The sequence below is a fragment of the Struthio camelus genome, chromosome 22 (genome assembly GCF_040807025.1).
Source record: "Struthio camelus isolate bStrCam1 chromosome 22, bStrCam1.hap1, whole genome shotgun sequence".
NCBI classification, from domain to species: domain Eukaryota; kingdom Metazoa; phylum Chordata; class Aves; order Struthioniformes; family Struthionidae; genus Struthio; species Struthio camelus.
Window position 1 is genome coordinate 7,202,675 of NC_090963.1, and position 24,902 is coordinate 7,227,576.

At 46.9% G+C, this 24,902-nt stretch overlaps 1 protein-coding gene across 2 annotated transcripts in view; it reads right to left on the reverse strand.

The window, feature by feature from the left end:
- The window catches only part of BARX2 (BARX homeobox 2), a 79,047-nt gene that overhangs the window by 3,686 nt on the left and 50,459 nt on the right, over positions 1-24,902 (reverse strand). Inside the window, exon 2 of one of the 2 annotated variants that reach the window (XM_068916553.1) lies at positions 1,568-1,865. In XM_068916553.1, coding sequence (XP_068772654.1) covers positions 1,568-1,865 — 298 coding nt within the window. Of the gene's footprint in view, positions 1-1,567; positions 1,866-24,902 lie in introns of those variants that run through there. The other variant, XR_011135883.1, reaches the window with a different exon arrangement.

Consider the following 24,902-nt stretch of genomic DNA (forward strand, 5'->3'; position numbering starts at 1 on the left):
CTTAGATGAGGAAATAAATTTGTCAAGGCCAAGTTTTTCATAATAAAACTTTTGTTTCAGCTGGGCTTCTCAGGTAGTCAGATAGACTCATATTTACAAACACCTTCGTACCCCACACCAGCCCTCGCTCCTCACTCGCTCATGGATTCATGCGTTTTCCTGCTTTGGACTCACTCTACAGGCTTGGTTTGCCTGCTGCCTATGCCATTGCGCAATGCCTGTGACACAGTCCCATTGAGTTAAAGATGCTATGTGCAAAGCACAATCTATCCCACACATCACCCCATTGTACTGCACTCCTTTGGTGCCAATAAGCCAGGTGCTTCAGCTGCCCTCCAAGCAGTACAATCTTGTGTCCAGGCCAAATAACAACCCATTGCTTCACCACCACATTTCCAGTCATGAGTTCACACAGAGAAACACTGCTTGACTAAATCTTCCCTCAGTGCCCGTGTCTTATCACACTTTGATTACCTGCCATCAGTTACAATCTCTTGCCACACACATTAGCACAATCAGCATTGCCTAGGAACCAGGGGAAACAAACAGAACGAAAGGGGAAGTGGTGCCCAGACAGGAATTGCTCATCAGCCTCAAAAACGAACAAAGCCAAGGAACAGTCATACCTCTAAATTAATTTAACAGCCCTGAGTGCTTCATCAACTGTGTCATCCACGCAGCTTTGTGAAGCTGTGAGGAGGAAGCACAGGAGCATTAGCAGCTCTGAAATTGCACGAGACCAAGAATCTGGTTTTGCCCGTGAAATTGGGCCTAGACTGGTGAAGGACCTTGGCTTTGGTGATGGAGAGCTTGAGCAGAGAGTGTTGATCCTCAAAACAAATACAAATATTGCGCCAGTGGCATCTGTGCAGTACCAGGTCTGGTGAAGTTCTTAAATGCTCTGTGTTTGCAAACTTGGCAGGAATTGGCCAATTTTTTTCTTGTAACTCCAAATTGCAGCGTGATTCAAATCCCTGAAAACAAAACCTCTCCTTTTTTGCTTTGTCCATTTGGCATCAAGTAGTCCTGAGAACTGGCCTATCCTTTCACAGATAGATCAAATACCTTTTGGCAAAGAGCAGTAACAGGGCCTTGCAGTCCCCCAAAATGACACCGAGCTGCAGAGAAGTGAAGTGACCCCAAGGGAACAGCTGAGCAAGGCTGGAGCAGCCCTTGTGCTCTCACTCCTTTTTCTAGCGTAAGAAACTTTTCTCCCACTTCTTTGCGAGCAGTATTTATAGCCAACCAAAGCCAGTTTCTCCGAGGCCTGGGTGTCCCCGGGTTTGAAAGGGACAAAAGGGCGCTTCAGAAGAGCACAAGGCGTGGTGGGACTATCCCGCATATCAATCAGGTGGTGTTTCCAAACTGTAGAAAGGGAACTAACACTCAAAGCTGACAGTGAGGATTCAAAGGGCCTGCTAAGGTAATGGCAGGAGAACAGAATGCTTCCTGGAGGAAGTCAAGTATATCCTGCAAGGCAAAAATGACTCCAGGAGGGGTGGAGAGCAGAGAATCAGCTCTGTGACGGACAGCTTTTATCTCCCTCCCCAGCCCAGCAAACCCCTACCTGTCCGGAGTAGAAAGATACTTCTGCTTCTGGAATTTCTTCTCTAAGCCCATCAGCTGAAGCTCCGTGAAGATGGTCCTACTCCGGCGTGGCTTTTTCAACCGAGGCGTGGGCTGTTCTGCCTCTGACTCGCTGCTGGCATGGGTCTCACTGGCTGGTGTCTCTGAGCTGGCAGTCCCTGAGGAGACCTGGGCTGGCAGCACTCGGGAGCTGGTGGCTGCTGGGACGAGGTGAGGGACCACAGAAGGCTGCCTGGTGATGACGGAGATGAGAGGATATGCCCTCAGAGAAGGGGACCCTGGCAGGGAAGGAAACAGAGGTGGATAAAGGCCAGTTCAGTGGCAACATGGTAAGTAATGGGAGCTCTGGAGCGGGAGCAGGGAATACCTTCCCAGCTTTGCCATTCACCTGTTACATGACCACAGGCAAGTAAATTCCTGTCTCTGGACCTGTCTTCTCTCCCAGACTGTGTGTGTGTGTTTAATCTTCTTGGGCAGAGACTCTCCTAGTATGCATTTCCCTAGCACAGGGAAAGGAAGGCCTGCTTCCACCTGCGTTTCCATAGCCGCCCTTAGGAGCTGTTATAACACACACCACTGCAGTCACCCATCTAATTACCACAAGAGATTAACTTGGAGCAGACAAGATGAAATCTGTCCCCGTTCGTGCAACTCTGCTTCTCTACGGACACCAGGACAGGGTTCACTTGAGATTCTTCCCTAGTCCCCCTTTGTAGGCAACAGACTATGAAGTTCAAAGCACTCTTCATCTCATCCTCCAGGAGCTATCTCGTAGAGGCACTTTTATCCTTTACTGTCTGTACTGACTCCAGTGACCGTACAGGTAGATGACGATGAGTAGATCGGAAGTAGATTTTTTTTTCACCGATTCGTAACGCTACATCTTATACCAACCATTTGACACCAGCCCTAAAAACACACCAGAAGTTCTGCTCCAATCCTTTCAGGTCAAGGCCAGTCTGGAGTGACAAATCTAAACTTTTCCAAACACTAGAGGAAGATCTGATTCACATCAGACCATCTAAATTCACAGCTACAGACAGGTTTCTGATCAGTCTTAGTCCTAGGAAATGAAATATCCATTTAAACCTCTACAATGAAATAGGACCATGTATGGGAAACGCGCACTCATTGCAAGATTGCCCTCTACACAACCTGGCAACCAACTTGCACAGTCTTGGGCAAGTTGCTTTCTTGCTCTGTACCTCAGTTTACCTCATTTGCAATATGGAAACAACCCTTACACACTTCGCTGGTGGTAAAACATGAATTAAAGCTTACTGTGCATGCATTTATATAAAGTATTTTGAGATCTTCAGATAAATGGTGCTGTGGAAAGGAACATATTACACCAGCAGGCCAGATTGGGAAACTCTTAATGTGAGATCACCGCTAATGAAAATAATGGTCTACAGACCTCACTGTGTCTATTTTGGTGAGTAACTCATCACCAGTAGAAGAAAGGTGTTGCCACTTTGGCCTGCTGATGACCTATATTCCTTACCCTGTTCCCCAGAGCGAAGGGATGGGGGGGGGGGGGGGGGGATCATAAGTTAGGTCCCCGGGAAGCAACAGTGCACAGGGTACATCAAAGAATCATGCAGCTTGGTGACTATCCCTGCTCCCACAACCACTGCAGCTACGTGCAAAATCCAGAGATTTATAAAGCAAGCTTGGAAAACTGTTGCCAATACGCTCTACATCTCAGCATGCTGGGTACTACTTCAGCCTTGTTTTCTCCTCGTTTGTAACGCCACAAATCAAAATATTTCCATTAAACTATTCCATTTAAACCACCCAGGAATTACATGAGAGATGAGATCAGAACAGCTTAGCCAAACCCTGGCTTGTGTAAAATGTATCTGTATTTTCTCTCTGTGGATTTTTTTTTTCAGCCGATTACTGTGCTGATCTACAGTGTCAGCAAGTAACCTGGGCCAAATTCTGCCTTGATTTACAACCTCAGTGACAGCTCAAAGAGCATAAATCAGGGCAGAGAGCTGCCATTTGCTTTACTCTTCCTCTAATTCTGCCCTCACTGAGAGCAGCCAGGTACACACAAGGTACTAAATGATCCTGCTTCCTTAATCTATATCCTCTTGGCAGGTACTCGCTGCAATTAAAGTCTCTGCCACTGTGGGATGGGAAAGGCAAAGCAGGCCCACCACTGGAGCAAATCTCTTCACTCCGTTTCACCCAACGTGGCCTGAAAGAGCCAAAGTCCCCCTTCTCTTCTCGGGGATCACCCCCAGAGCAGGAGCCTGCTGCAGGAAGCCTCAAGTCACCTCCACCATAAGGGACGTTCCTGGACGAAAGACTAGCTGCATTCATGGTCCGTGTCCGGCAGCAGTCTTAAGATCTAACCCTTCTGCATTATTGCTCCACGGAAGCTATTGCAGATAGGCTGCAAGAGAACAGGCTTCCAGGATCCCCCTCCCAACCAGCTCTCAATAAGGAGACTGAAAATTGATGCCCCTGCCCATATGCCATTAAGGAGTGGGTCTAGCCTTACTACACCCTTACCCTGCTGTTAGAGGGTTCGGTTCGAACCCTCCTGTCCGCTGAACACAGCCCCTGCTCCCTGCAGGGTTCATTCTCCAAGCCCTGTCTCAGAGCCTGAAAGCCCACTCCTGCCCTTGCACATGGGTGGCTTTTGGACCAGTTTGCTGGTTAACTGATACTTTTACCCTTGTACCCCTGCGTGTTTCCAGCAGGGCTGTCCAGAAACCACAAGACTGCTAAGGAGTAATAAATCACCGGAGCTCAGAAAACCCTGCAAGGCTCCGAGTGACTGAAACCTCTGGAGAAAAGCATTTTACAAGGGATTCTCTTCAAGGGAGGTCAGCAAAGGGTATTTGATAGCAGAGTAATCAAGGATATTTGCTTTCCTGCACGGCATGGTAACAGCATGTGGGACTGCTCAGCGGGGGGAAGGGGAGCCACAGTGATCCCAGAGCTTGAGGTCTGCCTCCATCCGAGAGAGGAAAGTCTCTTCAGGCTGCTCCTCTAATAATGAGAGAGGACCAGCAGTGAGGGAATCGCTTCCCTCCTTCCAGAAACAGCAGCTCGAACTTGGCTTTACTTGCAGAGTAAAGTGGCGGTTAGTTATTAGAGAAGCAACGACACCAAGGGTTGCTTGGGCCCAGATTTTCAAGTGCTGAGCATCTGAATGAGGTATACTTTTTCCAAAGCGTTCAGCAGCCAACAGCTGTGACCTGGCCAAGTGCTCAGAAAAGCTCAGCATGTGCTTATTTTTGGTGCCCACGTCAGGACACTTACTTACTTACAGCACTTCTATGCAAGCAGTGGTTTGCAACTGTTGAGCTGCTTTGAGCTCCAGGTAGTGAATAGATTTGTGAGGCTCTTGACACCGAATGTCTTACATTTGTTTATCATTTGTGATCATTAAGAAAAGGCTTTGCTTATAGCTTGACCCCCAACAGTTGCAACGGTGCTTTTAGAAATGATCATAAATAATGAAAGCATCAGCTGATGTTCAGCCCAGCAGACTTCTCAGCTTTCTGCCCTCAGCCTGACAAGGACATAGGATGGGTAGGAGAGAGTAAGGAGAGCATTCAGAGAAAAGACCTGGGGTTCAAAGCAGCAGATGTCATCCCGGGGAGAGCTGTGGGTCAGAAAGGGGGTAACGCTTTAGCAGCCGAATCTCCCCTCAGTTAGATTTGTAAACCAGACATAGCTCAACCCGGCAGCCTGAAAAGCAAGCTGAAATTTTCAAAGGAGTTTAAGGCAAGGAGGTATCAAATCTTTTAGAAACTCTAGGCTTGCAAAAAAAAAAAAAAAGAAAGAAAGGAGGAAAAAAGAAAAAACCTCACAAATAAGAGAATAAGGCCCCGAGGGTTGGCCCATGTGACTAAGTAAAGGTGCAGCAACTGGACTTCACTAACTAGCTTCTAGTTTGTAAAGAAAAAAGCTGAAGCACAGGGTCCTGGTCTAGATCTAGTTACCCCAAAGTTCAAAGGCACTTGAAGTTGAGCCAGCCCGTTGTGTCTAGGTATGCTATTAATATGACTCCCCTTAAACCAGCTGCACAGTTCTGACCCTGCTGTAGCCCTGGATTCCAAGCGCCACAAGATCTGAGGCTAGATCTAAATTTCACATCCCCCAGAGTTCAAAGGTATTTCTAGACTGACACGGTATGGTGAGAATGGGACAACTTTTTAATCTTCAGCAAATTAAATGCTGGCAAACGGCTCGTGCCTGCTCAGCGCTGTTTTGACACGCTCCGTCTCCCAAAACGGCGAGGAACGGCAACGAAGCGTTCTTCCGCTCCGTACCTGCCTTTCAGAAGGGCTTCAGCTGAACACGTACTTTCACATCATTGTCCGAGTGCCTTTTCTTATGCTGACCCACTGTCCTTTTGCCCTCGGAAACCAAAAAGAAGTTCACATAAGCTAAAAGATGAAGAATTAATTCGCTACCCTGGCAACCCACTTTACAAGTGATTAAAGGTTCCCTGCTCCAAACAACTGAGAGGCAGCACAGCCCAATGGTTAAGGCACTGGTTTAAGATTCAGCAGGTCTCGATGCTCTTCCTAAGGCACGTGGTCTCTTACCATGCGTTTTATAAAGAAAAGTCTTGATTTTCTCTCTTAGAATATTCTTAATTGCCCTGTTCTGAAATTTAAGGTAATCCCAGGCTAGCTTTGCTGTCAAATAACTTGGGAAGTATTAGTACTAGAATCCGTATTTCATACCATGCCCAACTGAGGAAGCAACGTTTAAGCAACAGAAGTTATCCTGTTAATACTTTTTTAAGCATTAAAAAAATCTCAATTTCAAGCAGCAGAAAAGCTCTTAATTCTGTCCAGCTCTACTAGCAAACAAACGGCCAGATGTTAGCCTTAAATCTCCCAAGAGCTAAAAATAAAAAGGACACTGAATCTGCGGAGTATTTTCTAAGGATCTGAAAATGTTTTGTTTTGCTATTTAAACCAGGCCATGTTGGCAGTCTCTAAACAACAAGTAAGAGGCCTGCCCCTTGCGCAAGGCACGGACCACGTCACCTGGAAATAAACTGCCGTGCTCAAAGCCACGTGCGCCTAGAAGAACCCCGGCCTCCCGTTTCCCAAATATAAAATATTCCCAAACACAAAATATTTGTCCCAAAATGTAATGTGATCTAAAGTACCCAGAGAGATTTTCTCTCATTTGTTTCATTTTTCAGCCCTGGCACCATGAAGAGGGACGGAGCTTTTCTCTCATTTTCTCCAGGAGGTTTCAGCCAGGAACGTGAATTCTTACTAGCCAAAGCCAGCCCGTGTCCCAAGCAGAAATCTGCGGCGTGTCAGCCTTTTACACCCACTTTCTACACGGGCAAAGAGAAGGGGCAAAGACTCACACCTCCCCGCACCGGCTCCGGCTTCACCTGCAGGAATCGAGAACGCTTGATTTTCATCCGACCGGCCTGAAGTCAGCTCCACTCAGCTGCTGGCAGGTTTTGATTAAACTTCTTCTGACCACTGGGTATGATGCAATAGGTACACCATCACCGTACCGGATCACATTGCAAAAGTTTTAATTAAAAGAAAGTACTTCAAACACATCTTTTGTCCTGCTTTTTCCCCTTCCCCCTCCTTTTTGGCTTATTCTTAGCCTGGGCAGACAGAGACTAGAGGGAAGAGAAAAGGGAAAGCACTAATTAATTGCACTGTTTGACTGCGGGCAACGGCAGAAGAGTTTTCCTCCCAGGCAAATTCAGCTAATTCTGTTTTGGAAAGAAAGAAAAAGGAAGGAAAGATTTACGGATCAGCTCCTCTTGGCAGGTCAGCCCTGCTCGGAGGCAGAATGAAACCTCGCTCAGGATGGGCTGCAGTGAAAGGTAAATAAAAGAAGCAAATGAACTTACGACTCAGGAAGGCCTATAAATCTGCCGTCTCCTGAGCATCAAAACAAAAGGGAACCAAGAAGGAGTTGAGTTCATTTACCAAAGAGCTTCATTTTCTGCTGCAGCAGCAGGCAGCCTACCGAAAGGAAGCGGCAAGCCCCAAAGCAAAGCAACGCTCAGAATAAGTTGGCCCATGAACCCTTTGCCTAGGGGGGAGGGCATTCAATCTACTTTGCCACCACAGACCTCCCCAAAAGCTGAAGCGTGCCAGCCATGCCGTTCCCACGGACCTCGGCTGGGCTTTACCACCAGCTCCCGCGGGAGCAGAGACAGGCCAGAGCGGAGCGTCGATTTAGTCCGGGCTCTGGTGCGAAGCGGCACAGCCCAGCAGTAAACCAGCTAACGATAGCCGCGTACCTGCTGGGCAAGCCTGGCTGCGGGATGCGTGCTCGGCGTGGGCTCCTTCGCCCTGCCGCTGCCTGGAAGCGGGCGAGGAACGTACCCCGGCTCTCACGCAGGGGCTGGCTCCGGCCGCTCGGCTTCCTCCGCCAACGTGCGCCCCGCGGGCTGCACCATCGCTCTCGTCCATCAGAAACCCAGCTCAAAGCGGTTCTCGCTCCCAGGTTAGGTCCCCTACCGGCTATTTTTGCAGAAGATCTGGCATCCCCAGGCTCCCCTGCCTCGCTTTCCCGGAAGCCCGTTCCAGCTCACCTGGCAGGACTCACGCCTGGGTACGTCGCGTGCTACAGAGCCATGCTGCCGGCGCGAACCTGCCCCAAAAGCAATCGGGCGGACCGCTAGCCCAGCGCCCCTCCCGATTCCTTTGCCGTTCTTCCTTGCGCGTACGTTGTGTTCCCACGGGCACCACTGCACCAAAATGCCCCGCTAACTTGCGATCAGATTACATTTCCCAATAACACGCAGAAAACTTAAGCCACTGCTTAAGTAAGCAAACACTCATCTACTCCTGAGGCTTTCCTTAGGCTCTGCTTTATGATGATTATCTAACCGAAAGCAGAACACATCAGGTTCTTCCCGAGATCAACACCGAGCTCCACCCAAGGCCTGAGAAGGACTTAAAGACAAAAGGAAAGAAATAAAGACAAGAACAGCGCCAGGCTGCGTAGATTCATTTCCCCACAGAAACAAGTGCTTAGGAGAGGGCTGATGGTAAACCATCGCCTCTCCCAGCCTCCTTGCAAATACGCCAACATCCAATCCTCTCCTCCGAGGCCTCCCCACTGGATGCGGTCATTAGCGCACACCGGCATCCTAAGAAACGCTCCGGATGACGCCTGGGCTATGCAGCGCGCTGCTGTGCACAGACCCCCTCGGCTATCTCCACAATGGGAAGCAGCCCAGCCACGCCAGGGTACGATTGCACCTGAGCGAATTATGGCCTGGAGAGAGGTAGGCTAATTAGCTCGCAAACACCGTGTTGACAGCTTGACAGTTTCCAAGACATAAGCTGGCGTATTAGCCTGATGTGGCCCTTGCATCATGTTGACGCAGGTGGTCACTCAGAGCTAGCTGTCCCTTTTCTACCTTGTCCTTATGAGCTGGAAGTCAAGACATAGCCCCAAAGTCCTCCTGAAGTTGCTCCCTGCAGTTTCAGGAACTGCCCTATGTCGTCCTACAAGCCAACTGAGCCTCAAGCCTGTAAACGGTACCTAAATACAGATACAAATGTTTCCTGCATCCCTGTCAAACAAAGCTTGGACAGCAAAGTGCCGATAGATAACTTGCCAGGAAGCCTTTGCAACAACCAGTTAAGACATTGATTCTCTTCTCACTCTTTCCAGTCTTACTGTAAGGCAACCGCGTGGTGGACAGATATTAAAACCGCTGTCACAGGAGGATGGAGCCTTCACCGTCTTTTGCTGTGGTTGCTGTAGGGATGAATTTTATTTACAGCACATCACATCCCTGGGTGTTGTAAGCTTTCACCTTTGGACACGTTTCTCCACTAAGGAGAAACTCGCTTATAAAACGACTATTTTAAAGGTTCCCTTCAAAATTGCATTTTCTTTCCCTGTGTTTATGACAAAATACTCCCATATCGTGGGAGGAGGTATGTGGGCCAAAGCGAGGCAGAAGCTGAAGCTTTTGAATAATGGTAGCAGGCTACAATTCTAACAAACCAGAGGCAAAACTTGATGCTCCAGTTTTTCTGGAAGTAGGTCACCATCATCCATCAGTCTGCACTGGGAAATTACAGCGACTGAAGACACAAGACCACTTCTCACCTAGTATAAATCAGGGGAGAGCCACGGAAGTCGCTAGGCCTGTGCCAGTTTACGCCAGCTAAGAATCTGTCCCAGAGAAATAAAAGGCACCTTGTTGCAGTTGTTTGAGCTCCACGGTTTCTGCTAGGGACAATAAAATGCCCATGTTACAGCTGCAGAGAATAAATGGGTGTTTATACTTGCACTTTATAAGCTTAGATGAAATTTTCTTTTTTTTAAAGATACTAGAGCTTCTCCAAACACTGCCAGCGCTACCGCTTCCGATGGTGGAGCAGCTCCTGTGGGGCATTAAAGATGCAAACTGAGCTTGGGCTGTGCAGACATACAGGTGAGGCCCACAGAGAGCAACCTGCTGGGTGCACACTCAGCTGCTTTTGGCAGCCACTGCTGCAACAGTCTTTACCAGGAAGAGGTGAGCCTGGATTACCGTAGAGAGGCTCAGATGCTGATCTAGGCATGCCCGAGTCCAGCCTCCTCCCCAGAGGGGCACAGCCGTTACCCGAATGCTGAAGCTGCACATGGATTGGCAGATGTACACGGCACGTTGGGAGGCGGAAAGCAAGGATCCAGGGGACACGGTCCTTGCTCCGTCCCCTCCACTTCAGGAAATCTGTGAATACCACTTTTTGAATATTGAAACAGCCAGAAACTCTGAACCCGAGTCCTCAGACCTGAGCTTTAAAAGGCCCATATCACAACTCCACAATCAGATCTTTCTACGGCTATTACGTATCAAATAGGAATTCTGGAACTAGAACACCTGATAGCGCTCTTGATTTGTTATTCCTCTTCTCCAGCATCTCAAAGCACAGTCACCTAACAGAGAGTGCTGCTTTTGGGAGGGGAGCTTTTTGGGTGGTGGTGGTGGTGGTTTTTTTCCTACTAGGTCTCTTTTTCTTTGGTTACATGTGGAAACCAGTTGTAGCTTAGCGGGAGCCAAACCCTGTGCATACGAGCAGAGGTGAAGGACACTTTCTGGGACGTTTTAAAAGCTTCCAAAAATAGTCCTAAGATTCAGCCCAAGTGCACAGAGTCAAAATTTCCATCGGAATCATCAGTGTCATGGAGGCCACAGGAAAACACGGAGCAGTCAGCCCTGAGATCTAAGCGCAGGGCTGGAGCACTAAGAGACACTCGTGGTGCTCCAGGACAGCATCCAGAGACCCTCCTTGGGGCAAAGTCCAGCTGCTCCTCACCAGAGGCTGCAGGTACAGCTCACACTGTATTCTAGTTCCACTTCAATTCAATGAACTTTACTCACCTGACAAGGACCATAAGCCCTGCCAAAATTAAATGCAACCCAGCCACACGCAGAAAGTCTGCTCGGGAACAAATGGTTTCTCTCCGAAAGGGAGGAATTCAGCCCCAACTGAGGTCAATGGCAAAACGCCCATCAAGTTTGGTGGCGTCAGGACTGCACCTGCACGTGTCCACAGGAGGAAAACAGAAAGGAAGCGAAAAATCGGTGCTGTTTGACTAAAGCGATCCTTTGCATGACGGTCTGACTAAAGGCCAATTCTTCATGAGTCTATAGTTTCTTTGATGGCTGGAGCTGAAGAGGAAGAAAGTGGTATCTTATCAAATTGGTAACTTTTGACAACAGGGGCGACAGGAGCTTGATACAGACACGAGCTGGCATTCCCCATGTTCTGGGGCACGTAGAGCTGTGCTTTAGCCCAGTTTGAAAGCCACAAGTGAAATTTCCTCAGCTCTCGGGGCTGTGCAATCCAGGCTTTTTTTTATTTTTTTTTCCCCAAGCCTGGCTCCAAGAGCAATTTATCAGCATAATGTTCCAGTGTAACTTTTACATAATAACAGTAATTAATAAGTTTGAATGCATCTGAGGCACGCATGCCGGAGGCTTTCACAAAAACTATCCAGAAAGATAATTAATACTTACTTAATAATGACATTTGATATTTATATTGTGCTTTTTACATCTTCAAGGCACTGCGCACGCAGTAGCTGGCCTAGAATAAATGACGAGCCTGAGAACCGCCCCGAACGAGAGCACGTCTCGCTTCCTGCCGCCAAGGGCGGCCGTGTAACACCCAGCCTTTGACAGAAGGGGACGGAGGGGGGGTTATCGATCTTAACACAATCCAAAATCCACCTACGGCACCGAGGGCTCCAGGGATGCCAGATGCCCGAAGGATGACACCACGGTTCTTCTGGCAGGGACAGCGATAACCTTTTAACAACATGGCTTCGTTACCGGACCGCGCTGGCACGGGAAGGGATAGCAACACACGATGAACCCAGGCCTCCAAAGACTCAGCCCCGTGGCTATCCTGAGGCAAGCGACTCCGTCATGGTTTCCTGGCATCGTAGGAAAATAACACTTAGCTGCTGAGTTTTTCCTTAAGCGCAGGATAGACGGAAGAAAGCACCACCTGGGTGCTACAGGTTGTTCTCCTCGTACCCAGCAGCCTTTCTTCCAGGCTGCCTGTCAAGCAGGGGAGCGTGCCAGGACCTTGTTAGATCCTCACCGAAGAAGAACATTTTTACATAAAGACGGTTTTGCTTTTCTGAAGGAGCATTTAAAGAATCCATTTGGCCGACGCTCACAAAATCCTTCGTAGAAAACGTTAACAGCGCTCTGGCTTAATTTGTGGAGAATGAATCAGAAAAAACACACACTACTTTTCTACTTCAAATTATTTGGCCTCACGTATTGAAAGTACAACAACCTGCCTTTTGGAAGAAAACCTCCCTCTACTCAAATCCAGCCTCTTCAAGCAAACTGAGCACGGCTCAGAAAGGTACTACTCTTCGTTTGAGGCTACAAGAAAGCGAGTCTTTCTGGGATTCTTCATCTCTAGCAGACGATCCCTTTAAATTCTACCCAGTGGGAAAGGAGGAGCTCTGAATCCAAGCAGGATCAGGCCTGATATTTCCTCCTAAAACGTATGGGCCTGACGCCATCCAAACTGGAAACAGCTCCAAATGGAGGGTGGGTTTGGATATAAACTTCTTTTCCAGGCCCTTAGTGCTGGGACTCTGAGGGAGTTTTAAGACCAGGCCACATTAGTCCCAGGGAAACAAGCACGAGTATGTCTTCATAAATCCCAACACTCAGACGACGCAGGAAAGTTACTGGGATACAAGCCACCAGTTCGTTTACTGTATCTGTATCAAGAGACGTTTCGGCTCCGTTAAGCCAACTTCCCTTTGAAGACCTTCCTTTTGAACTAAGTCATGTTAAACGCTTCAGCCAAGTGTTTCCTCCACTACCGAGAATAAGACTCAACTCTAGAGCTCATCACTCGTTGGAACCAGAGTTAGTAAGCAAAATAGCCAACAAAAGATTACAGAATCAAATAGCTAGAAGAAATGGATTTACAGGCAGTCTCTGGTCTCGTCTGTTGGGGGTGGAGGAGAAACACTGCATCAAGACGACAACTCTCAGGGTGCCTAAGTTTAAATTGCAACAACTTTCTGTCTTTGCAGACGACTAGACGTCTCAGGACACTGAGGAGAAGTGCAGGTAGCCAAATCTAGCCCCTGTCCTACTGCAGCCTTTCCAGATGGTCTCACTGGTCATGGAACAACACTTAGTATTAGATCTAGAAACATGTTATCAGCGCTGAGAGGGTGCAGATCAATGGAAGAATAAGTCTGATGATCTGTTCGTACTGCTCCCTATGTATCTCTTACTGGCTGCCAGCCAAGATACTAGTCTATACGGACTTTGGTCTGACATATTATGGCCATTCTTATATTTGTACACATTTGATAAACAGAACTGCCTTCTCTAAGGATTTCACAGTTTTTGTCCAAGTGCAAATGCATAATACCATGCATGCACAAATCAATCAGTCCTTTACTTCCTGCTCTGTTAATTATTATCACAACATCCATAAGCAAACACTAGCTTTGGACAGCTGAGGAGCAGCACACACAAAAGCACTCTTCAGGTTTCACAAGCCCACCCTCGTGCGAGCCCCAGCAAAAAGCCTGCCATAAATAGCGCTACCTCTTCCTGCTCCGAGCGTATGAAACGCACTGGTGGGTGAAACACGGGAAGCAAGAGAGTTCAATTGTTTCTAAACATCAGACTGCTTAAATTGGCCTGACGGACCTTGTGGAAAACGCCTCTCTCTTCTTGGGAGAACAGCAGTTCTGCCTTTAAAAGGCACAGACACCCCGTCTTCTCTTCTGCACTGAAATGAAAGAGGGACTTCAGCAAGCACCGGGGCCAACCCAAAAGAGATGCCACGTCTTGGCAAAGCCTTTACCTCTTAAAATTATGGCTTAGCATCTCAAGGGTTGCTCTATTAATAATCTTGCCCCCATTAGGACACATTTAGCAGAGAGATCTCTCTCCGAGCTGCTTGTACGATTCTTTGATCTTGCATCTGCCCCAACAGAGAGAGAACTCATCTCTGTTTCCTCTATGGACAAAAATAGACTCAGAGGACGATTTGGCTGAGCAGCTGCACAAACAATGCAATTTAGAAGGATGCAAATGACACAAGAGCGAGTTTTGTCCAACCTGCCCATCCTTTGTGTTTGCCAGTTAGGTCTCAGAGACAAACCTCTTGTGGCTGGTTACAAAGCAGAAACATATAGAAGGAATAAAGCTAAGCATAATACTCATCACAACATTATTCCAAGAAGCCTGAAACACCATTGTCAGAATCAAGAGCCCCTTGAAATAAGGATTCATCTTACAGCTTCATCGCTGTCCTTACCTGCAGCCATGACTATCTAGTATGGACACTGGGAGATGTTCACATTAGCTACACCCCCGTCTCCAAAACGATATTCCACTCATTTCAACATCGGCACTTAACTAGCCTGCCCTGTGGCCCAGGAGGACAAGGAAAGCTGCATTCACTACCACAGATATCATGGAAAGAGCATGCCAGACTTCAGTACTACACGTGTATTTTCACCCCAGAGCAGCCAGTGGATGAAGGCACAGGGAGAGCAGACAAGGCAGCAATGGACTTGATCCGCAGCAGGGAAACGGGGATTAAACAACAAGCAAAATAGCTAGCTATTTGGTGGAGAACGCTGTGCCCAAGAACGATACGAAATCTCTGCTACTGGTAGCAGCAGAGAGAAGTGCCATGCCACGTTGCAGCCAGACAGCCTACGTGACCTGCTGGAGGTGGCCTTGCCAACTCGGAGGACAACTCCAAACAACAGCTCAATCCACCCCGTGCTGGGGTGTACTGTCTGCACTAGACATAGGCCTGGGGCAGATGGAAACAGCCGCCAATGTCAGAGCCAATCTGATTTATAGCAGCTGAGCTCTGACCCGTTCATTTCAAGTCTGTTTGTTTGTTTTTCCAGCTGAAGCACAAAACAGATTTAGTTCCTATTGCAGCTCATCTAACCTCAAAAAAGCACGCTGAAAAATGTCTCAAGGATGGCTAATCTCAAAATGGACGCACCTAGAATTAAAAAAAAAAAAAAAAAAGTGCATCCAAAAAATGTCAGCCTTGAAATTGCAAAGCACTTTGGAGGAGACATGCAACCATTCATGTGTCAGAAAAGCGACGACAAGCTCTCCTCGCAGCCACCACGCTGCTCCACCAAGCTCTGCTAGAAGAAGCCAGAAATTCCAGTTGGTGAGCTCCAGAAAGTCCGGATCTTCAGGGAACAAGAACCCTCGCTCATGGCAGACATCAACACGTTGGTTTTTTCCCCCCGTTCTGATAGGAAGTCAGCCAAGGAGACGCTGTTTTTGTATCTCCAGTCAAATATATATTAGACTTAGGGCAGGGACCGGCTCTAATTAATCACAAGGGTTTGAACTTAGGCTTTTACAGCGCTCAAAGCCTGCTAGCTTTAATCGCAAACTAACGCCATCACGGACGGAAACCTTACACAGGCACCTGTTTCGGGTACACCCAACCCCAAACGACAAAGCCCCTAATAACGCTGTATCTGATCAGGGCTCCAGATGGAAGACCCTCCCTCACCTTGAGGTTCGGAGGGGTTTCATTCAAAGCTTGAGTTATCGCCCATCTCGGCTTGTCATCAGCACGGTTGTTTATCTCCGCTTTTCCTAGGGCACCCGTCACTGTGGAATGCAGAGCTGCCGAGCTCCTCAGGTACATCTGCGACTCCCTAAGCACATTTAAATACCAATGATAAAAGCCAAGATGCAAAAAGCCCTCCAGTCTCTTCTTCCCCTCCACAAGTGTGTGGGTGTATAATCCCCAGTAAAACTAAGATCCACTCCAGGCTAATGGGAATCTCGTCTCATTCCCACACACTTCATTTGCACTTGCCTGCCCCGTAAGGGACCAAAAGGACTTCGTTTTGTTCGCCTAGAGGTAGATTTTGGGGACACGGACATCTCACGCAGTAGTTGCAGCTCTGCCACAACCTTAGCGGGCAACGTGAACCAAATCCCTGCATCTCACCTGACTTCTGTTTTCCCCACGTGCAAAACGAGAACGATAGTATCTACCACAGGAGGTTGCTCTATGGTCTGGGAAGTGCTCCAGCGGAAGCCGCGAAGGGAGGCAGAGGTGTTATCTCGCAGCTTGCTAAACCCATTTCCCATTAATAGATTGCATGAGCGCTGCATTGGGAACTCTCTTTTGTGTCATACAATTATTACATTCCTTAATGTGCCATTAATATATGTGTTAAGAGTGAAGCAACGCACATATCCTGCTGGTGCGCAACTGTTTCCACAGGAACTCCTCCAACAACAGGCACATACGCAGTACGTGGCTATTCAAATCAAAATTTTAAAAAAAGGCAGAAAAATGTTAAGTTTTTTTTTAAAGCAAAGAAAGATATTCTGCCAAAGATCAGCCACGGCTGCCAATTTTTACACGGTGATGGTCTAGAGAAATAAATCTGCAGAGAATATTTTTCATGTTTCTCAAGTAGCATCATTGCCAGACCCCTTTATCTGGTACTGCTGGGAGGAAACTCATCTTAGATCTTGCATTTCCATGCTCTCCCTGCAGACAGCATAAGGGACTTGCTTCACACTGCCAGGTTTTTCATTTAGCTTTGATATGGGGGCCGTATCCCAGCTATAATTGTTAGCTAATTTGGCCAGAGAACACAGACAGTCCTTGGGGTTTACTGCTATATTATAAAAAGCAACCAATATCATCAAGTCATCACACTGAATTATTTTGCCTTTCCCAGCAGTGGCACAATAGTTGCAAGGGGTCTTTTAATTTGAGAGCTAAACAAGCCTTTCATATATGTTTGGTGAACCATATATCAAAGGTATTCAATTATAACACTGTTTTTTTAAATCCTGCTGGTCTTTTTTCCCCTCTCTTAAAACATTGACAATGCCATGCCTACAGGTCTCTCGGCTTTCATCCTGGAGGATCTGTTGGGGAACTCAGATCCAAGGCATCTTGGTTTATGAAGAGCTTTAGAAACATTGCTTAGACACTAAAAGTAATTTCACGGATCTCCAAATGCATTTTCTCCAATCAAGTCAAGTGCCCTTTTAGTAAGCCTGTTTCCTCCTTTCTTTAAGATCACCCTATAGGAAAAAAAACCTTTAAGTGAAACGGATACAATGCTACACAGACACAGAGACAGATATATGGTTGGTTTAATAAAAGGTCCTTTCTCTTCTGCGTCTAGCCTATGTATTCAGACCATTGCAAATAGTCCTCCACCACCACCTTTACAAACACACACACACACACACAGGAATGAACCTCGGGCTGGACAGGAAACTCGCTGTTGACTTCTGTGAGGTCGGGACTTCATTCAGGCACCTGAACCGCTCACAGCTTTTCATAAAGAAGCATAAGGAGAGAAAACAATTCTTAAATTCAAACCTTTTGCCATAGACTCCTTAAAGTTTATTAAGTCCCATTCTGAAAGAAAATTTCAGTTCAAGACTGTTATCACACGCGGTTATGGCGATACAGATGTCTAAGCTGATACATTTCTCCGAAATTAAGAAGGACCTTTCTCGATTTAAGTAAACAGGAAAAAAAAGTAAAACTAAAACTAAAGCAAAATCAGAAACTTTTAATCTGATATAAGACTTGGCTCAAAATAACTGAATATCTCAATTTATTTTGGTTTCAGCCCTTATTAAAATGGGGTTAATAAACTCAAAGTCTCATTTCGTTTTAAGAGATTTGAACAGCTTGACCCATCTCAATTCATGCAGCTTCAAATGTATAGCACATTCCCACTGCTTCCCAACCTGGAGGGTAGGAAACAAGGATCCCTAGTGAAAGAGTAAAATCCTATATTAAAGCAAAACAAAAACAAAAACGTGCAAGTCGCCTTTGCGCGCATTACAGAGAGGCGAAAGAGGCATCATTTTCATTACTTCTTCTCCGCTTTGCGGGTCACTTTTCATTCAGTCGTTGAGAAGAAACTACACTCCCATCAAGTTGTTAACTTCTCTTTTCCAGTACTGCTTTGGTAAGACGACCAAATAAAAATAAATGGCTTCTACAATAATAAGACATATCATCCATCGTCAGCGTGTAAAACGCAGTCATTAATCATAGAAGCAACCTACTTATTATGGGTATTCAAGCACTGGCAATACAAATGCTTATAAAACAGGGGCTCCTTTCATAATTCCCTGCCCTTGTCTCTCAATAGCTCAGAGGATTAACCCTTTTACAACGAGGGTTGGGCAAACTGGTTTTGCCTAATTCCAAACCAACTTGACGTCATGGGTTCGAAAGTTCGACCTGAACTCAAACAGGAGCAGATTCAGCTTGTGCCGAGGGGAGACAGCAAGACAGAGCTTAAAGAGAGAAAAAAGAGGGGAGACGGTGAAAGAGCGTATCGGAAAACACAGCAGGACAGGATCAGAACGAGTTAAAAAAAAAAAAAAAAAAAAGTCTTGTGAAGGGTCAAAAGATGGATAAAATCTGCTAAGGAATAAGCCAAATCCCCTACAAAGCAACAAAAACAGGCTGCACTTTGCTGTGCACTGCATACCTTAACACGATTTGTGTGGAAACATCTTCCTTCCTACAGACTTCTCTTGGGGTAGAGAAAGAAAGAAAAAAAAGAAAAAAAAAGACTTTTTTTTTTTTTTTAAATCGCCCCCATGAAAAGCAGTTACACGCATGCAAGTCAATGTTGCAATCCCCACTGACAATACTGCTTTGTACTTCTCTTGCATTTCTTAGCGAAGGATTTTACAATGCTCCAAGCGTGCAGCGAGCCACTGCGCTCATGTAGCTAATGGGAAAAGTGAGGCACAGGGCAGGTACGTAACTGGCTGCGCATCACAAAATGAGTCAGGGACGAAGATGAGCGAAGATCGCTGAACCATCAGGCTTCCCCTGCGACTGCTCGGCAGGAGACGTTCATAGATTTGCAGCCTTCCCCCCCCCCCCCCCCCCCACGTGGCGAGAGGGGGGATAGAGAGGTGCTGAGAAAAGCAATTTTTGGACATCATCTGCAGCATGCAAAGTGTTAAATTAGAGTTTAAAATATGTTTATGGTAAGCCTCCTTATTTATGCAATGTTGTAGAAAGTGAGGCTTTCAGAGGAAGAAAAATCCTTGCGGAGAGAAACTAGATTAGGCGTATATTTAAAATTTCTTCTCATGTGTAAAGAGGCCCCAGCAAGAACCAGAGCAAGAACTTTTCAAGCACTTAAATTAACTTGGTCATCAACTGGACAAACACCTCCAGTTTTTGCATCAATTGCTCCAGGCAAACGACCTATGACTGCCTTTGAGGAATCAAACATTTTTGAGAAGACAAATCAAAAGAAGCCACTACATTTTAAAGCCCCACTAGAGTTACGTGCCCGGTACTGAGAACGAACACTCGGTTTCTTCGGGCTGCGTTTTTCAGTTAATTAATGAAATAGCAATAGCCAATAGCAGCGAGTCCATAACTTTCCTCATCCGCAAGAAATGTTGGGGGACTACCTTGTACGCGTGAGTGGTTTCGGAGTAACCAGCCTACGTCCCGGTAGACGGTCAGCGAGGAGCGCGAGTCATTGCTGAGGCGCTCAGGAATTCAGCGCCAGCTCCGCTTCCCCAAAATTAGCGGGGGGTTCCCCAAGATACTTCCCCTAAAGGAGACGTTCTCCTTCAGCCGGAGGTGCCATCAAGACACTGCGATGAATGAAAGGTTTTTCAGTACCCACCACTGTCCGAAAGGATTTCCTCTCCTGTAGCAAAGTACCATTTCATCCCGTGGGCCTATACGCAGAGGGAGAGAGATGCGACCGGCAGGTAAACGCATTATCGTCATTTTTGTTTTTTTGAAAGATAATATCAAAAGTTAAGATCACCGGTGAGTTACTGTGAGTCACAAACGACTCACGCCCAGGGTGTACTCAGCAATCAATATCTGTGGACGCATAACAGTAACGCTCAGGTTTTAAATAGCTGTCAACCAATTTTAATGTGGGTTTTTTTTTTTTGTTTTTTTTTTTTTTTTACAAGTTGCAACAGGTCCAATCGCGCAGGTACTAAGAAGGGACAAATAAGGCAGGGATCACATAGAAACCGGTGAGAGTCACGAGGAGAATCACAGCCTCTTTTCAAAGAGGTTAAAGCCACAGCTATTTGACTCTAGTTACCCAGCTGTCTGCAGTGCCGTAACGGTAGCGTCTTCTCCTTTAAGGGCTAGGAAAGAAAATTGGCAGTATTTTTCTAAGTAAAGCACGTGCTATAAAGTTCCCGTATTAATAGGTGGTTTCATCCTTCTTTCCTGATTAACGCTGCCGGGCGGGTATTATTTTTTCCCTCTCTGAAGGATCGAGGTTTCAATATCACCGTCACTGAGCACTTCCGAAACGCTACCGGTAGCTAGTAGGCAATCCGGCTATTCACGGAAAAAAACCAAAAAAAAGGTGGAACAACCACGAAAACCGTGTGATGGCACGACTGAAAAGGAAGCATAATCGCCAAACTGAGTTTGCCGGGCTAAACCAAAGCCAATCTACCCAGCTGAACAGCTCTGAAGACGTTAAGGCACCCCGGGCTGACTGCGCACGCAGTCCAACCCACCTTCTCCACTTCCACCCCGTGTTTCGGTGGAAAAGCTTTGTTAGAAAACCCATCCCCAACCGTACGAAAAGGTGGTGCTCAACGAACCAGGGTCCGTTCCTACGGACGGGAACGGCGGCCCCGTCTTTCATTTTCACCGCAGCTGCTTGCCGGGGGTGAAAACGAGACGGACCGACTTCAAACCCGGCAGAACTCCTTTCGGCGCCTGGCACCGACCAGACGGCCTATCCGCGGGGACACGTTTAGTTCAGAGAGACAGCGGCCACCCCAGTGCACCGCTAACTCCCCCTCGCAATGTCCAAAGCTGGTGATAGATCCGCAGGGACGGCTCTTCGGATGAGCTGCGAAAGCCTCCCGCGCCGTCAGGGCGAGCCGGGACGCCCTCGCCCTGCCCCTTCCCCGTCCCTCCAAGCAGCGGGAGATGCCTGCGGCCGGCTGGGAGAGGACCGGACGAGGGGGACTTCTCAGGACAGAGCAAGGAAGGATCGCTGTTGAATATATAGAAACACCCTCCTCCTAAAGCAGGCTGGAGAGTCACAATGTAAAGATTAAATCTCCCTGACTTCTGAAAACAACGCCATACGTTGTTACACTTGAAAAGGATTTATAAAGCCATTTTTATCATATGCTTTATTACCCTTTTAGAAAAAAAAATTGTGCATGCTGTACTGTGTTCAGCTGAGATGGAGCTAAAGCTCCACAATTATTACAATTTTGGGACTAGACCATGCAAACATTTTGGCACTGCATCACCCACTACTCACACAAGAGAGCTCTCTTTAAATCCAGCCTATTAGATTTAAAAAAAAAAAAACAAACAAAAAAAAAACCAATCCTGCACGTTTGCACCGCTGGGACCTCTGCGGTCTCTTGTCGTGCAAGCGCCAGCCGGCTGGTCTTTGACGGACAGAAATATATCTGTAACATCAACTGCCACGACATCTCTTCGCAATAGACAGGTGCTGCAGTGTCTGGGCACCGCTCTGAAAGGTCTCTACCTCTCAGCAGCAAGAAAATGGGTTTCATTAAGCCGTACAAATTAAAAAAAGAAGAAAAAAACCCCACCAGCCTGGGGTTTCACGAACACTTTTGTTTTAACATAACTTAAGTGCTAAACTACCTTTATAATAATGTGCTTTTAAGTGTTTACAGTTCTGGCATAATGGAATTGACTCATTTCGGCCCTGATCCAACTGCAATTTAATTGACTTCAGTGGGAGGCGGATTGGGCTCCAAGTCATTTTAACTCAAATAATCCATCAGTTGCTCCTCACGCACTCCAACCTCCTTCCCATCACTTGCGATCGCTCCACAGCTTATTGCAACAAGGCAAAAAAAAAAAAAAAAAAAAAGAAAGAAAAAAAAGAAAAAAGAAAAAAATCAGCCCTTCGAGCCTCTGACGCGGTCTCCCGTCGGTCGGCCGAGAACTTCGCTCCAATCGAGCGACGCAAGACAAATCCGCTCGGGGCGACCACTGGACGGCAGAGATCCCCGCTCCCTGCCGTTACGGAGCGTTTCCAGTATCGGCTCCTCGCTCTTCAGTGAGCCGACAGCATCGCTGTCGGGAGAGAGTTTTGAGCAAAAGCAAAGGGTGAAGCCAAAGGCATTGACAAAGTCCCACAAAGGCTTTGTGGCCGAAAAGGAAGGAGAGGGAAAAAAAAAAAAAAAAAAAAAAAAAAAGCATTTGCCTCAGGCTTTTCACCATTATATTGTATCAGTTATTTCATTACTAATTTCCTATTTTTGGGGGGGGTAGTCCATATTTTTCTCTGTGAGCCACATAAATAAAAGCAAGCCCACGCGCTAAACCTTCCTAAAATGTATTTTGATAATTATACGTACTGCATCTAACTAGGTGCTCGCCCCGAGAAAACATCACCGCTGCTGATTTGGCCCCAAAGTTGACAGATTAACATCACGGAAGACCCTGTTTAAGTAACCACAAGCATGTCACATGTTTCTCTGTCTTGTAAAAAAGACGGAGATGCCTTTACTAAGGCATCATGCGTGCTTACACAATAGTATTTTATTTTTTAATATACATACGTAGGCAGCTGCATACCAGATGCAATGCACACTTGAAGCAGCAGGGTCCTGTTCTTGCTTCTACATTAACTCTGAGGACGTCTATTAAAACTCAGTTCAGACAAAATCCGACTTCCACAGGTGAAGTTCCAGTAAAACCAGTGGATTTACTGCAGCAGGCAAACTGGCCATCAATTATCCTGTAACTTGCAATAGAGTTGTTAGCGCTAACCGTCTCACGAATATATGGGTCCCTAAAATGAAATAATTATCCAAAGCCAAACGAGGAGCCAAACGTTTAAGGATGACTTACAGTGAAAACACTCTCTTATTCTGCAGAAAGGCCATAAAACGAGTAGCAAGATGATCTGAGTTAGGGGGCAAATACAAAAGCTGACAGTTCCAGTCCTTCCTTGCATGAGCAGTCCTGCTGAAACCAGCAGCTAACGGCACGAACAAGAGCCACTGGCATGCTTAAGAACGTGCAAGACAAGACCTGAACGCACACATCCGAGCATATTTTAAGGTCACTGAAAAGTTGTTTCTCCAAACCTCACAAATAAAGTGACACACATATTCGCAAATTTTCTGTCATCACATTTTTAAAGGTGATTTTCGTTTTGTTACAGGGGATGTTTTCGAAAAACTTCTTCCTCCTTCGCTCCAAAAGCGGGGGTGGGGAAAAAAAAAAAATTAAAAAAGCGCGAGCTTTCCCAGAGGAACGAAAAACCAAAACAGAGTTTGTCTGGGACGCGCCGACTGAGGGTGGTATTCTTCGAGGGTTTTTTTTTTGTTTTTTTAAAAAAAGAGAGAGACATCAAAAATTTCCAGAAGTAACTACTGACGAAAACATAGCAGTATCAAAAGTCTTGTATGGGGGAGAAGACAGTCTTTCCCCGCTGCACTCTCCTCCTACGTCAGGATGTCCTTCTGGAAAAAGTCCTGTTTCTACCGAAAGTCGCTTCCTCTTACCGAGCTGCACGCACTAACGCGGCACACAAAACGCCAGCTATAAGAGGTACGCACAAACTAAATACCATTCAGGAAGGAAATCGGCTGGCATGCTTCTTTGAGGAAGAGATGCCAGGCTGCCTTTTCACGCAGCACGTTTCGGAGAGAGACGGAGAGGGAGGTTTAGGCAGACAATTAGTAACGCCAAGGGCCTGAGCTCGATTGTGCTCCCGCTTCCATTAATCCTCATCCCATAGGCGAGAGAAAAAAATATATATATATAAAAGAAAAATAAAAAAGAAAAATAAAAATCAAACCTCAAGCATCCTCCTGGCACACGTCCTACGAGCATCTCCCACAGCGCTTGTCCCCACAGGGGACGGGACGGGCTCGGACGATACGCGAGAGGCAGCAAGTATTTAACTTCCATCTGCAACGGGGGGAGGCATCAGCTGAAGAGCTTCAAGCCCCAGCGCTGGAGTCCACCATAGGAAGGAAGGCGGGGGGGAATATTTTGGGAAAGGCTACTCTCCACCCTGCCCTTTAGTGGGTCTCATCGCCGAGCGGCACAACACCTGTCGGGAATATTCGCAATCGGGAACTCGGTGTTCGTCGGGGCTGCGCGCTGGCTAAGAGAAATGAGGGGGAAAAAGGTGCCAAGAATCAGTCAAAATGAAGTTAAATGAGAGGAAAATGGAAAACATTAAGCATTTGCTGTGTAAGCCAGATCCTAACACCAAATTTATACTTTTTTTTTTTTTTTTTTAAAAAGATGTCATTAAAACGTAGCTTTGGGGATTTCACATCACTCAACAAGGGGTGGAAGCTTCTCAGCTGGACTCTCCGAGAGTGCTAAAAACACCAGAAATAACAGATATCCCAGGGTGAGAAATCCATCTCCAACATTTCCCTGGACGGTAATACTTACATGACCTCACCATTTATTGCAGCTAAGCCCGCTCAGAAACTCACATTCTTCTCACCCCGCGCAGTCCACATGGGAGCGAGCAGACACACCATTGCACGGAAACTTTCCCTAGCAGGGCTGGAAACAAGAGCCATGCAGACAGAGGACACGCTCCTGTACGGCTCAGTGGAGGGGACACCGCTGTGACCATCAGTGGGAGACCAGGCTTGGTCTCACCCACCGGAGCACTGCAACGGTGGGCTCCACTCGCTGCAGAGCCAACGGGTACACGGGACACGACTGCTCACCTCCCATTAGCTTGTTCTTGGGACCAAACGCGTTTATGGACGTGGCCCTGACCTACACAAATACAGCACAGATCACAAACCAGGT